At 47.9% G+C, this 14,250-nt stretch overlaps 3 protein-coding genes across 3 annotated transcripts; 1 reads left to right on the forward strand and 2 right to left on the reverse strand.

Annotated features, from left to right (window-relative positions):
* Window positions 1–662: 662 nt before the first annotated feature.
* Window positions 663–3,346, reverse strand: PtrM4_118560 (DUF3723 domain containing protein; the record flags this gene model as incomplete). Its single annotated transcript, XM_066108315.1, has 5 exons — window positions 663–670; window positions 718–1,777; window positions 1,825–2,802; window positions 2,849–3,138; window positions 3,187–3,346. 5 exons carry the CDS (start codon window positions 3,344–3,346, stop codon window positions 663–665), a joined length of 2,496 nt encoding a protein of 831 aa, XP_065961500.1.
* A 1,104-nt stretch (window positions 3,347–4,450) lies between these two features.
* PtrM4_118570 (protein containing SET domain protein) lies at window positions 4,451–7,243 on the forward strand (the record flags this gene model as incomplete). Its single annotated transcript, XM_066108316.1, has 1 exon — window positions 4,451–7,243. The coding sequence occupies one exon, from the start codon at window positions 4,451–4,453 to the stop codon at window positions 7,241–7,243; it is 2,793 nt and encodes a 930-aa protein (XP_065961501.1).
* Window positions 7,244–10,279: 3,036 nt separating this feature from the next.
* On the reverse strand, window positions 10,280–12,044 carry PtrM4_118580 (HET domain containing protein; the record flags this gene model as incomplete). The annotated part of the gene is made up of 3 exons (XM_066108317.1): window positions 10,280–11,010; window positions 11,078–11,839; window positions 11,939–12,044. The coding sequence occupies 3 exons, from the start codon at window positions 12,042–12,044 to the stop codon at window positions 10,280–10,282; spliced, it is 1,599 nt and encodes a 532-aa protein (XP_065961502.1).
* Between the last annotated feature and the right edge of the window lie 2,206 nt (window positions 12,045–14,250).

Raw genomic sequence — 14,250 nt, forward strand, 5'->3', positions numbered from 1 at the left:
GGCATCTTGGAGAGCTGATGCAGAACCTTGCATTAACAGTAGTAAGCCGCAAGGAAAGTGGATACAGAGGTTCGTCTTTGGGCCTACATGAACCTTGCATGGCTTATTTGCAATCGTCTAACTGCTGAGTTTATCTCTAACAACTCACCCATATTATTAGGCTCGTGAGCTTAGAATGCCTTGTCGCTACTAATGCCGATGCGCTCTTCTCAACTAGTAGAAAGACCTCTAGCGAGCACTTCTGACCTTCAGGTCCTTCTAGTATAGCCTTTCAAGTATATAAGAGTGTGCTAAGATTAATTTACGTAGTGTATTTACAAAAGACAAAAAAACTGTTCTGTTAGTAGGGCTTTGTACTAGCGCTGAAAGGAAATAACGATAACTAGGTAGGCATTCTGTTCAGTGATGGTTGTTTATTTATTGATCTAAGCGGGGATACTACAGAGGTGTATCCGATCTGATACGAGTAATTAGGGCTAGATTAGGATCGAGTCGGCTTGTTGGGCAGCGTTCGGTAGCTGACGTTCTTGCTAATACTTATAATCCGACAAGTTCTTTGTTACGATTCAAAGCTAAACAAGATATCTCTAGTTGGGATGCTAAGGTCTTAGTGCCCTGCTGCTGTTGAGGTCGAAATGGCAGCAGCAGTCTGCTCTCTACCCCTAGCTTTCTTAGATTTCAGAATTCCCAGGGGTTTTCTTTTCTTGGCTCTTGTACTTGGAATGGCTGGTTCTACCTCAGTCCCAGGCACGCAACGGCGTTTATTCGCGATCTCTCTTGTAGCATCCCCTCGCTTTCTTTTGCCATGTCTGGTAGAGTCTTCTCCCAGGGCTTGGGTAGCGGCTTGCTCAAAAATTACAGCAGCCTGATGCGGTTGTGGAGAAGACGCTGCTGCTGTACTTAAAGCGGGAATTAATGCTGCTAGCACGGAGTTGCGCCCGATAAATATCGTCCGATCTGCCTTAAGACGCTCGAAAAGATAGGCAGGCTCTGTACTGGTGAGATGCGTTCCTAGGAAAGTAATTGCATGATACTGTTCGCTACCAAATACTGATTCAGCTTGGCGTAGAGAATCAGCTATCTGAGGTATTGCCTCCTCAATACTTTGGCTTATATCAAAGCCATACCCGTGTGGTTCGCCTTCTTCAGTAGCAGCATAGGCAAGGAAGATCTCATACTGATTTCGATCATTGGACCCCGCTGCCCGAGTATAAAGTGTCAGACTATCTGAAGTTGGCTCGTCGTCACTGTATTCGATGTCCGACACGGTCGTGGCCTCTATTGCAAGAGGAGCCTGTACTTCTTCTGCTCTCAGGACTGGTTCGTCTAACGTTCGACTGTCTAAAGCGTTTCTTAGTTCTCGTCGGAGCCGAGTACATGTAGACTCAAGCTCCATATTTTCCTCCGACTGTGCTTTCCATCGATGAATCAAATCTTGAAGTTGTCCTTTGACTTTCTCGCAGCCATGGTGATCTTTAATAAAACAACAGTATGCGTCGTTTAGTTGTTGGTATTTTGATGTGTACTCTTCTAATAGGTCTTGAATCTCTGCATTCTTACTCTCTAAATTATCAATCTTTTTGTGTTGCGAGTTAGATTTGCTCACGAGTGTCTCGTGCTGAAGCGACAAGCTCTGGTACTCCTGATGAAGCGTCGCATAATGTAATTGCAGTTCAGTACGCTGGGCATCTGGATTTGGTGGTTCAGGCGGAATATCAATATCCATAACGTCTTGGACTGATACAGGAGCAGTTGTTGGTACTCCAAAGTCAGCTGTCTAGGGTTATGTTAGAAAGGTCTTGTGCTACACAAAGGATGGCATACCTGGAGTTCTAGAGAGATAAAAATGCACGAGAAAAGATCGCGACGCAGTAGTCTCAAATTCGTGTCCTCGCATGGCGGGCCGCTATACAGCTGTGGAAAGAACATTATCTCTTTCTCTTTGGTGAGGTCGTGCTCAAAAGGGCGACCACTTCGACGATCGACGCTAAGATGTGGGAGTTTTAAAACAGGTTCGCATGTCTTAGCACTCTCATCGGATCGGACCGCTGTTAAGACTCTCTGGACATGGTCACTAGAGAAGTTGGAACACATTGGATTTGCTTTGCGAAGGTATTCCAAGGCGAGTTGTGAATGATAAAGTTCCTCCTTCGCTACAAGAGCTTGTGCGTGTTTTATTTGGAAACCCCGAGAAATGGCAAATTTTGCTAGATGTTGCCAAGCTACTGGATTGGGTCCTTTCACATAGGGCTTTGGTCCTCCTATCTCCTTTCTCGGTGTGCACGCTGTCAAGCCATCAAAGTGACGGCTACAAAATGCCCACAGCTCCGTGTATGCAACCATCATTGCGTCTTGCTGGCTGAGCTCGACTTTGATCTCAACATCTTCAGTCTCATTAAGCTGCACCATATTCTTGCTAGGAGCGAAAAAGAGTCCTGTAAGACTTGACCGTATTGTGCGTTTCATCTGTTCACCCAGCAACCGTCTAAGTGCTTCGCAGAGAGGCTCCAAATACTTCAATGTCTCGAAAAAGGTCCATAGTGACGGAATCACGCCAGGAAGATTACATATGTTTTCCACTAAGATTTTTCGTATGCCACGGTCACTCTGCGAGGGAAATATTTTTCCATGTTCCATAAGACTGATAACCCGGCTCTTGTCCATGTCGGAGTGCTTAGGAGCCAGAAGCTCGAGGCTTTGTACAGTAATGGCGTCAACAGCCGAGGGAGGCAAAATGGTGTCACCACAGCGTAAGATCCTCTTCCACGCCTTTGCGATATGATCTAAGTAAAGCGTCATTTCCTATGCTTATTAGGAAGCTTCTTGTTATGTCTAAATGTATCCATACCTCGTCGCACTTCAAGACTAAGAGCCTGTGAAGCGCTCCAAGTTGCAATTTAGCCCATAGTCCTGGCATGTCAATCAAGGCATCGAAGCCGGCAGCAAGTGAAGGTCGTCTAAAAAGTTGCCGCAAATCCTTAGGCTTTGACTTCTCTAGGCACGACCACCACCTTTTTAGGGCTTCTTGGTCGTTTTCTCGATGATACAATCTAATCTTGCGGAATATCTCGCCATCTGAAGGCCTTAATTCGTTAGAGTAGGACTCAATGATACGAACTAACACCGGCTTAGGCGTATCTGCTCTCACATTAGTAGAAGCAAGGGTGTATTTGTTTCTGAACTAACTGTGGGAGAACAATCTTACGATCCACCATTTATCATTCTCGTCTAGAAAACGTCGAGCGGCCTCAATGCGGTGCATACCAGAAAGGCAGTGCACGTTCTTTGGACGCAGGGCAGGTGCATCTTGTGGCCATCGGAGGCTGCACATGTCATCTAATGACATGCCGTGTAAGGACAGTGCTGTAACTAGGTCATCGTCCTCAATGACAGCATTTATGACATTCTCCTCTTGCAGCCGTGAGCAGCCCACTTGCTCATAGATTTTTTCTAAGCGTATGACATTCTTATGAGAGAGATCCCGATGTTTGTCCAGCACGATCCTGTGTCCAAAACGTAAAGCGTGCAGTGGTACCCGGGCGATCCCTCGGTAACACATCAACTTTGTCGCAGCAAAATTCCTGTCTAGCAGCTCCATAAGACAGATTCAATCTCAACCTCGAAATGACCTGAAGTGAAAGAGACTCTGTGTCAGGCAAGAGCACCAGAGAGCCACATGAAGTCACGATGTTTAAGCGCCAAGCAATTTACGCTCTATGTCAGGTGTGCAAGGACGTAGCGGACGTGATGGAGGCAGAAGGTTGTTGTATTGAGAGATCTACAGTAAGCCATCATGATTTTATACACAACCAAGATGAGTAATCATGTGACTAAACAGTCACATGAGAGATGCAGGTCACAGTATACCATGTGAACCGAGGAGCCAGGCAGACACTTCTTGTGTGTGCCGCAAGGGTTCACGCTAGTCGTAATAGTTGCCGTGTAATGAGCTGCGGCGGGACCGAATAATATTACCACCCCACGAGAATGAGTTTGCGAGGCCATCCGCAATAAGTGCTTGGACAAGCTTTTGTAGCTTATAGCATTGACGCTTGCATACATATTGATCGAGTTCAGCTTAGGCCGCTTCTAATCATTTTGTAAATGCGATCGTAAAGCTGGCAACACGCATCAACAGATACTTGTATCTACCTAAAACGTCGCGAGAGTTCAGCTGATGTCGAAGACAGGATCTCCAACTACTCAAAGATGCTGAGCCGTACTTGTGTGCGGAGAATGAGGTTGATCTTTTGATTTGACACGTGAGCATATCGGTAGGAGCAAGCGCCGACAGTGTGCACGGAGCACAAGGGGATTCCTCACCCTTGCGACCCGTGCGCTGAAGACGCGTTTGTTATTCAACTTACGTTGTTAGTTGTGAGACTGAGATCATATCTCCTGTCTTGCGATGACACGCCGCCATCCTGCAGAAAGCGTCTCCATCAGCTCGATGATCAGCGACACGAAGGAGCTTCTTCGGCAACTTGAGGAAGTAGAATCGGTAATAACCCACCACGAACGCGCTCAGGGCGGAGCCAAGCAAAGAGCAGCTGCGAAGCAATCGATCGATAAAACGAAATTTGTAGCAATTTTCAGGGAAATTTCTCAAAAAGCGCAAGCATACATCGCCAGATTCGAAAAGCAGGGGACACACCACGACGAGTCGCACGACGAGACACACGACGAGACACACGACGAGACACACGACGAGACACACGACGAGACACACGACGAGACACACGACGAGACACATGAGGAGCCACATGAGGAGCCACATGAGGAGCCACATGAGGATATACACAACGGGCCACGCAAGCAAAGAAGTTCAGTGGGACATCGAGCATTGTCGGAATGCGGCACAAGGGCTTTGGATCTTCGTCTTCCATGCCAGCTTTCACAGCTCGGAAGAAACATGGTCAGCACCATCCAGGAAGCGCGAGATAAACTACTTCTCCAAGATGTCAACGAGCGCGGATATCTCATATTGGAGGTGCAGGAGACCTGGGATGCGTCAGAACTTACCAAGCTCCTACACACTGCAAAAGCACCTGGTCGTGACGAGATCAAAGGTTTCAAACTCGCTCGAGGAACCTCCGACTGCCTACACGCGCAAGTGGCCAGAAATATCTCACTCAGCCTACAGGATATTAAAGGATTCAGCGAAGCACGTGCATCTATTCAGCCGAAGATGGAGTTTGAGGAGTGGATAGCAGAACCACCTGAGTGCGTTCAGTATCTCGTCTGCGAACCATTGGCTAATCATGCAGTCAATCGTCTGCTAGATGCTGGCTCACAATGCAATCGTCGGCCTGAAATTCCCGGTGTCAATCGTCCCTACTGGTATGTTAGTGGGGGGCCCAATACACCAGCGACACTGCATATAGAAGACGGCAATACAGGATCAGCAAACTTGCTATTGGCAGGTGCCGAAAAACACTGGATCATTGTTCCTCGCAGCAGTGCTGATAAGCTCGAGTCCTGCATAAGAGAGCAGTATCCAGCCTCAAAATTGTGTTCGCAATTTTTGCGACACCACGATGTCATTGTAGGACCTCGCTGGCTCGAGGCAAGGGGTATCCACTATGAGATTGTATGCCAGAAACCGGGAGATCTCTTAGTTACCCTGCCAGGACGAATTTATCATGAGGTCCGGAATACTGGGAGGAATTTCGCCATGGCTATCAATTACGAGTTCCCAGATGCTCCTGACGAGCCAGCCGGCTACGTTTGGTGTGAGAATGGAGAAGGAAAATGTGGCCAAGGTGTGCTTACTCGTGCAAGCTTCATGCCTACTACCTCAGACCGAGCCTTTGATACTGAGAATGAAACGCCTGAGGATGAAATGCCTCATCTGATAAAGAAGCGGATGCATTCAGGAGTGGAATCTGCGAGTAAAAGACTCAGAACTATGGCCCCGCTCCGTCGTCGGAGGACCACAAGACCTGTTCAACGCATCCTGCGACTGTCGCGCGTACCAACACCAATTTCGACACTTGCACCAGTCCCAAATAGTCTACCGCATGTCATACTTAGCGCCATACTTAGCAAAGCAAGTCTGTGGAACTGCGCAAGACTAGTCGCAATGTGGAGGTTGCAATCGACCCGAATTGAGCTTGCTCCTGAGTCAGAAGACAAGATTTCGAGGCTTGCTGCGTTGGACAAAAGAGTTTGTCTTGCCCAGAGTCGCAACTGGCTGTATACTCTCATGTCTAGACTGGCGCAATTTGATATGGCTTCTGCCCTGGACTCTAATCGGCAGGGCGCGATCCGTCTCGACGGTACGGTATATGACAAAGTCCTTAAAGAGCAGGGGCTCAACGATGTCACTAAAAAAGACCGGGATAAGTTGAAGGAGCGTGTGAAGAAGGCGAGGAAATTTTTCCAAATTTGCCAAGAATTCGATCGCGGGCTTCTTTGTCTGCTGCCGTTTATGGAAATATCGGAAAACCAACTTTCCAATATGACTACCGCTGAAATCGAGGAATTTCACGTTCTGGCAGCCGAGAAGAAACTGGACATAGCCGGTCGTTGTAAAATCGGGATATCGATCCAAGACATGTTCACGAGGGATGTCGAATTCGCTTTCGAGAAAGAGGACCTTACCGCTTTCGACCGCCTCTCCGAACGTGAGATGGTCGCCCTCCTACAGCCTGTCGCTTATCCAAAGGTCAACTCATATACGCCTGACAGCGCTTGGCCAAAGCCACCGTCCTGGCCGTGGGAGTGGCCCATGGATCCCACATGGGCACCCCTTGCTGCTTGCGAGATTTGCAGCTTGGAAGGCTGCATCTGCCTTTCCAATTTAGCCCAGGACCGCCATCGCATTGTCGATTACGGTCCAAAAGGACGCGGAATACAAGCTCGAGGAGCCTTGAGTGGTGGCTTGGCTTTCAGTGAAGGCGAGTATATCCAGGAGTTGGTCGGTGAGGTCAAACCGCTAGAGTGGTCCGATCATCGGTACAGATCTGTCGACTTTAAGAGGCCAGACATAGGCATGACTTGTCGACTGTACTGCGAGGAAGAGAGCAATTGGGCTAGGCTGGTGAATCATGCTTGCGATCCATGTGCGGAACTCACTGTGAAAGTCACGCGGGGCAGGGCAAGAATGATGCTCCGAGCACGACGAGATATATGGGATGGTACGGAGATCACGGTGGATTACGGGGAAGCATTTTCTGCAGATGAGGGATGTTTGTGCGCAACATGCAGCAAGAGTGCTGTACTGACAAAGGACAAGGGCTGAAGCGATGGCTGTGCTCAGAAGTCAATGGCCAGTTGGACACGGCATCTTCCCTATACATATTCCAAAGCAGCTTATCAATTCAACACCATTCTTGAGGACAAGGCTAGAAATGCTCAGTTCTCCACCACGAAAAGACTAAGCGTATACTATGCAATGCGATGCGGTGGGAGTTGCCGTGCTGCTCGAAACAGTCATGTTTCTGGCAAGTCGAAGACGTAATTCCATTGTTGCACATGCAATTAGCTGCCTATCTCTTTCAAAGTATCCGGTACTCCTCCTATACTGGGATACCACGCTGGACCCACCAACGAGTTGTCGCAGTCACCATCGCTGGACGGTCAGGCTACAAATGCCGATCTGAGAAAAGGATGAAAATGCCTGTAGAACATGCACCACAGACTTAGCTCGATTCCAATGGAAGCAACGTCGTTCAGACGATCGGTAAAGACACAGCGATTTGAAGATGTGATTGGTGCTCTACAGTCTCTCCAAGCTGTGTTTGAACAGAAGTGAAGCTTGAATAGGCTATCAGTCATAGGCACGATCATCTAGTGCTTTACCATCGTACCTCTGATGCACAACCTGCCTGCTTAACCGGATTGTGTTGGAGCGACAGAGTTAATACGCGAAAGCGTTGCCTAAGAGTGCGCTTTGGATAAACAAATCCTGGCATCGCATGTTGATCTTTGACAAGTCTAGTTTCAAGCCTGTAGACACAGGAAGAATGAGCTTAGCACTTAACATGTAAAGCTCCAGCTCTTTGCTGCTGTGCTTTATTAGGATGGTCTCATCTGAGCGGCATCACTGTAACCCTAGGCTACCAAAAATAATTAAACAAGCGGTCTCGACCTAAGCGCAATTGTTATGGCCACGCATTTCCGCCGCATCAGTATAAAATGATAAACCTATTTAACTATACTGTTCCCCAGTATTATCATAGAAACGTCACCTGTGTTATCCATTCTTTCTCCGCTCCGCATGGCACCTCGAAGCAGTAGCTCCATAAACTTCGTTGTAATGATACTGGTGTGCGTTATCATAGCAATCTTATTACTACTTTATCTGCTACATTGGTGTCACCAGAAGCGTAAACTGCTTCAGAGGGATGTCACAGACGATCACAATAACAGTTCACGGCCAGTAGCAGAAGACTAGTAGTTCAATGCGAGATGTCTAGTGCGATAGATGATGTATTCCGGGAGGTGTACGCAGCTCAAACCCTTGAAATTTGGCACGCAGCAGCTTTGGAGATACTTCTCCTTAGGCTTACGCGTGACGAACAACCGTCCTCCGCAACATATGAAAGACGACGCCTCATCGATCCAAATCATTCAATTCCAAATGTCCTGTGTCAAATCACCAGCGATCTGTATCCGGAACAGACGTTGTTCAATGTGTTTTAGTCCGAAAAGGGGCTTTTCTGCTGCAACCCGTCGATAATAGCTCTCCTTATTAATTAGATGCCTTTATAAGTGTACGCTGGTCGACATGTATCCTGAGGTTGTGGGCAACCTCATTCAGTTGCTTGAGCCGTTGCTTGCAAGAGGCTGTAGCATGAGAGACAAGACGATGGCGTAGAGGAGTATTTAAAAGAGGCAGACGGCCACGAGGTCTTTTGGGCGTAATTTGGTCACAAGCACCATTAAGGTATCTTAACGTAGGAGCCATCTTTGCATCCTGAAACACTTTGTACTCATGAATTATAAACAAATCTCTAACGTCACCTACTGCGAAATGAGACACACATGGTGATGAGACACTTTTGCAAAAAGAACTTGAATTATAACTCTAGCGCAAGAACATCGGTCTAAGAAGATAGTGGATCGTTCTATAGCATTTATTTGTTCCTATGCTAGCTTGTGACCGAGATCCTGGCGATGTTGTTGAAGCTGTCGATCATTTCGTTGGCGCTCTTTAGGCTGTGATTTTCTTCCTACCCCTACGTCATAAGTCCTTAAGGGACTAATCAGTATTTCGGAACACAGAAACGAGAGTCGTGGTTATGAAGATTGTATACATGGAGGCTCGTCGCGATGAGCAGCTTTATAGCCCTGTTCCGGGAGTTTCTCCGTGCCCTCACTAGTAGTGGGACAAATTAGCCGTATTTTATCAACCAAGAACGTACTTATGTAATCAATAGTGCGCCACAGGCTACGCCAGATCTAGACGTAACTAAAAATAAGCTACGGCTTATGCTCCTAGTGCCCCTCCTTTCTTGTAAACGTGTCCTGTGTCGCGCGGCAACGGCCGGCCTGCAGGAGGCCGCCGCCGCAGCTAAATCTACTGGAAAACGTGGAAGAAAGCGTAAGGGTACAGCAGGACAAGAGCCTCGGGCTAAGGTAGCGAGACAGGGTGAAGTATGTATTGAAGGTCAGGTTGCGTCAGCATGGAGGGCTCCGGAGGCGCCCATGCTGCACAATAGGAGTGTTTGATGCAAGTTCAGTGTTGAATAAGGTGCGTCCCCGAGGGACGAGACACCGTGTCCCGAGATATGTTCCCAGTTGGGACTCCCGGACTATTTCCTACGCAGGTTTGCAGAGCTGTAGTACACGCAATATGATAATATCAGCATCGCTCCATAATTCGACTACCTTCTAGTGGAGTGCATTGTAGTGTTGGCCTCGCTGTCAATCATCTTGTCGAAGCGGTTAAATGACCCTTCCGCGATCAACCCTGTTTATTTGTGACTTTGAGCGCCACTCCTAAGTGTGAAGTGCGATTAACAAACAGAAGATTTATAAGTTTTAAAGGTCACTCCGACTAAGGAGCGTGCATGCCGAAGCTTCCGTACAGCGAGTAAGGAAAACGCGAGAAGTGACCTGAGTTAACGAGTCGCGCTACTGCATCTCAGCATACATTAGTTTCCAGTGCTTGCTCAGATATCCGCGCTGCTGTGGCGCATGGCGGCTGATGCTTCTAGAAGTATACAATCCGGCCAGTGTCTCTTTGCTAACGGTGGGGGAGGGAAACAGACCGCTTATGCTTGTTACCCAATGATGTCGTGGTTTTGAGTGTATCCAAAAATGACTGTGTTTGTTACACTATTCGCACATGAGCTCTTAATTTCTCAACACATCTGGTTCGAACCATGCCGACTCCGACCCTCTTGTACTCGCCATCTTCCCCTGTTGGCACAACAACCAGGATGTAGTAGTGGTCCTTGCTAGCTTTCTCCTCCGCCCTTCCAACCACAACACATAGTTCTTCGTGCTCTCTTCTGCCGCTTTTAACATCATAGTGGACCCATCCTCTTTTCCCTCCAAAGAAATTGGAGATGGTGTAGCGATCACCGCCTGGCTTTAAAGTGCATTTCCGGAACTTTCCCACGTCGGCATTCAACGCAGCAGAGTCGCGCTCGTCGTCGAAAGCCAGTTCATCAGCCCAGCTGACTGAGCCGATCTCAACCTCCATAAATCTAATGCCTCCGCTACATGCCATCCATGACCACGATGGTATGTGTTGGTCGTTGTCATACGCAATGCGCTCCATCTCTCTGTTCGACGCCTGCCACAGGAGGTTCCGGTGGAGATGTTTCTGAAAGATGCCGTGTCTGCTATTGCATTCTAACGCGCGTGCAATACGGGCCTCTAACCCAGATACTGCAACGCATCTGTCGGTGTCCTTAGTGAGTCCACGCTTCGAGTAGTTCTCGAACAGAAAGTGGATGAACTCCACAGTACGTTCTTTGCCTGACTTGAGGAGACGATCTGGAAAGCTTGGGTCTAGCGAGAAATAAACCTTTCGCTGTGAGCTGAAGACGGGGGTGTCTAGTCAATTATATGTTAACTCAGATAGAGTAGACTTCTTACCTTTCCATCTTCGTAAGATTCTCACAGTACACCCCTTCTCCACACTCCCAGTATGTTTGATCGGCGCTGAAGTGGATAGTCCGTTTTGCCAAGACCCTCTCTTGCATAACCCAAGCTCGCTTGTTAAGCCTGGCTTGTTCTACATCCTTCTCAAAGTCATCTATATGGGAGCAGATATAGACTTGATTACCTGCGGCGTCTTGAACACGCACGTACTCAGTGCTTATGTTTCGGGTGAGGAACCCTGCGTTTGAATCGACAGCCGAAGTTGCAGCAATTGTGCAGTAAGCTGAAGCGAATACGTCCTCCATACGACCAGCTTCGCACTCCCAATCTTCCGCGTTCCACTGGATGATGCACAGTGAGTCAATCCAGAGATACTCGATACCTAACTCCCGGGTCACTCGCACTGCATCTTGAAATGTCTTTGGTAGCTCCGAGAGGCTAAATCTGTTTAGTCGTGCACTGATGTTGCCATCAGTAGTGCAGTATCGAGGATCGCCCTCTGAAGGGGGTTCGTTGCCCCAGCAGTGAGACAACGCAGTATACTTAACGCCTTTAGTTCCCTTGGGGAGGTAGAGATGGAGAACTTCTGCATCGGCATGTCCAACATAGATCAGCCTCGTTGGTGATGCCCCTTGGGATCTGACGTCCTGTTGGTTGCAAGCGTGGGTTGTGTTGCACCATTCGAGCCAGGTTCGAAGGAGCACGAAGCGTGCAGCGCTCACAGGATCAGGTAGAGCCGGGAAGCCGATTGGGATGTCCTCTCTTTCTAGGCGTGGGTACTCTGTACTCAAGGCATGTGGTAAGCAAACAGTGATTTTAGCACACCATAGTAACTAGGGACACTAACCCACGTCAGAACAAAGCCTTAGAATACGCGGACCCTCATAGCCAAGTCGCAGTGTCGCGCCTTCTCGGACAATACTGGGATCAACGTTTACGTCGTCATGAAAGCGTTCGACGACTTGGACCAGGAATCTGCAGAGCATGCAACTTCTTGAGGCGACGCGCGTCTCAGAGAGGCGAGCTTGAGGACGACGCCACTGATCGAATACAGAATCTACGAAGATACTGCAACAGGCGCAGGGGCGAACAGTGCTAGAGTGGTCCTCTAGTGTACGCTCTGGCAAGGCCCCGCCTAATTTTCTAGCGAAGTCGTTATCGAAAGTAAAGGACCAGTCTGGCTATCCGAACGTCATTGTAATTCGCGCCAGGTGTTCGTGACACACCAAAAGGGACTTACAGGCTATACCACCAGGCACAGTGAGGTTAGCAGCCGCCTTCCGCATTTAACTTCGTACGCCAACTTACATTCTGCACCACCAGACATACCAAGGTTAGCAGCCGCCTTTCGCATCTACGTTCGTAGGCTAACTTACCTACTACACCACCAAACACACTAAGGTTAGCAGCCGCCTTACGCATTCACTATTGTAGGCGAACTTATAATCTACACTACCAGACACACTAAAGTTAGCAGCTGCCTCGCATATCTATATTTGTAGGTTAACTTACATACTACACTACCAGACACACTAAGGTTAGCAACTACCTCCCGCATCTACGTTTGTAGGCTAACTTACATTCTACACTACTAGACATACTAAGATTAGCAGCTACCTCGCACATCTACCTTTATAGGCCGACTTACCCCCTACACTACTAGACACACTAATATTAGCAGCTGCCTCGCACATCTACATTTGTAAGCCAACTTATAAGCTACACCACCAGACACACTAAGATTAGTAGCCGCCTTACGCATCTGCTTTTATAGGCTAACTTACTTTCTATAGTACCAGACACACTAAGGTTAGCAGCCACCTCCCGCATCTACGTTCGTGGGCTAACTTACATCCTACATTACTAGGAACACTAAGATTAGCAGCCGCCTCGCACATCTACGTTTATAGGCTAACTTACCTACTACACTACTAGACACACTAAGATTAGCAACTACTTCCTACATCTACGTTTGTAGGTTAACTTACATTCTACACCACTAGGCACACTAAAGTTAGCAGCCGCCTCGCACATCTACGTTCGTAGATCGACTTACATCCTACACTACTAGGAACACTAAGGTTAGCAGCTGCCTCGCACATCTACGTTTATAGGCCATCTTACCTACTACACCACCAGACACACCAAGGTTAGCAGTCACCTTACGCGTCTACCTTTATAGGCTAACTCACTAGCTACACTACCAGACACACCACAGTTAGCAACCGCTTCGCGCATCTAGGTTCGTAGGCCAACTTACATCCTACACCACCAGACACACTAATATTAGCAGCTACCTCGCACATATACTTTTATAGGCTAACTTACAAGCTACACCACCAGACACACCAAGGTTAGTAGCCACCTTACGCATCTACTTTTATAGGCTAACTTACTTCCTACAGCACCAGACACACTAAGGTTAGCAGCCGCCTTGCGCATCTACGTTTATAGGCCATCTTACTCACTACACCACTAGACACACCAAGGTTAGCAGTCACCTTACGCGTCTACCTTTATAGGCCAACTTACTGGCTACACCACCAGACACACCACAGTTAGCAACCACTTCGCGCATCTAGGTTCGTAGGCCAACTTACATCCTACACCACCAGGCACACCAAGGTTAGCATCTGCTCTATGCCTTAATGTCTATAACTTTACTTACCTCCTACACTCATGTTAATCAGCATTAACGTGTAAAACATACAACAGTCTAGTTACCTTCTACATGTCTATTATTAGCTATAGTTTAAATTATACTCGTGTTCTAGGCATACCTTGAATGAGTTTTCGTCCCACGTCTTATTATACATTGCTGCAATTTTAGCTGTTAGAAATGAGTGGAAAACGTTGAGAATTGCTTGCTAGGCTTAGTGCTGTGGAAAGCGGGGTAGTTTAATCGGCTGCTGCCTAAATCATCGCGGGTTGGCGGGGCAGCTGGTGGCTGGATCACTAACTTAACTTGGGCGCTTGCGGGCAGTCTCTAGTGGCACGACAGCCACAGACACACCTGAGCACGCTACTGCAGCCCCCTGCATACTAAGCGAAGCTGTTCTATGAGACGAGACTTGGCGATCTTGCCATCTACGCGGAGAAACAGCCAACATGCATGTTCTTTATCTTAAGTTGACCTTTAGAGCCTTCAGTCTCTATCTTTAGCAACTGTACTTCCTATCTACCACTCCGAAC

Source organism: Pyrenophora tritici-repentis, chromosome 6 (genome assembly GCF_003171515.1).
Source record: "Pyrenophora tritici-repentis strain M4 chromosome 6, whole genome shotgun sequence".
Taxonomy (NCBI): domain Eukaryota; kingdom Fungi; phylum Ascomycota; class Dothideomycetes; order Pleosporales; family Pleosporaceae; genus Pyrenophora; species Pyrenophora tritici-repentis.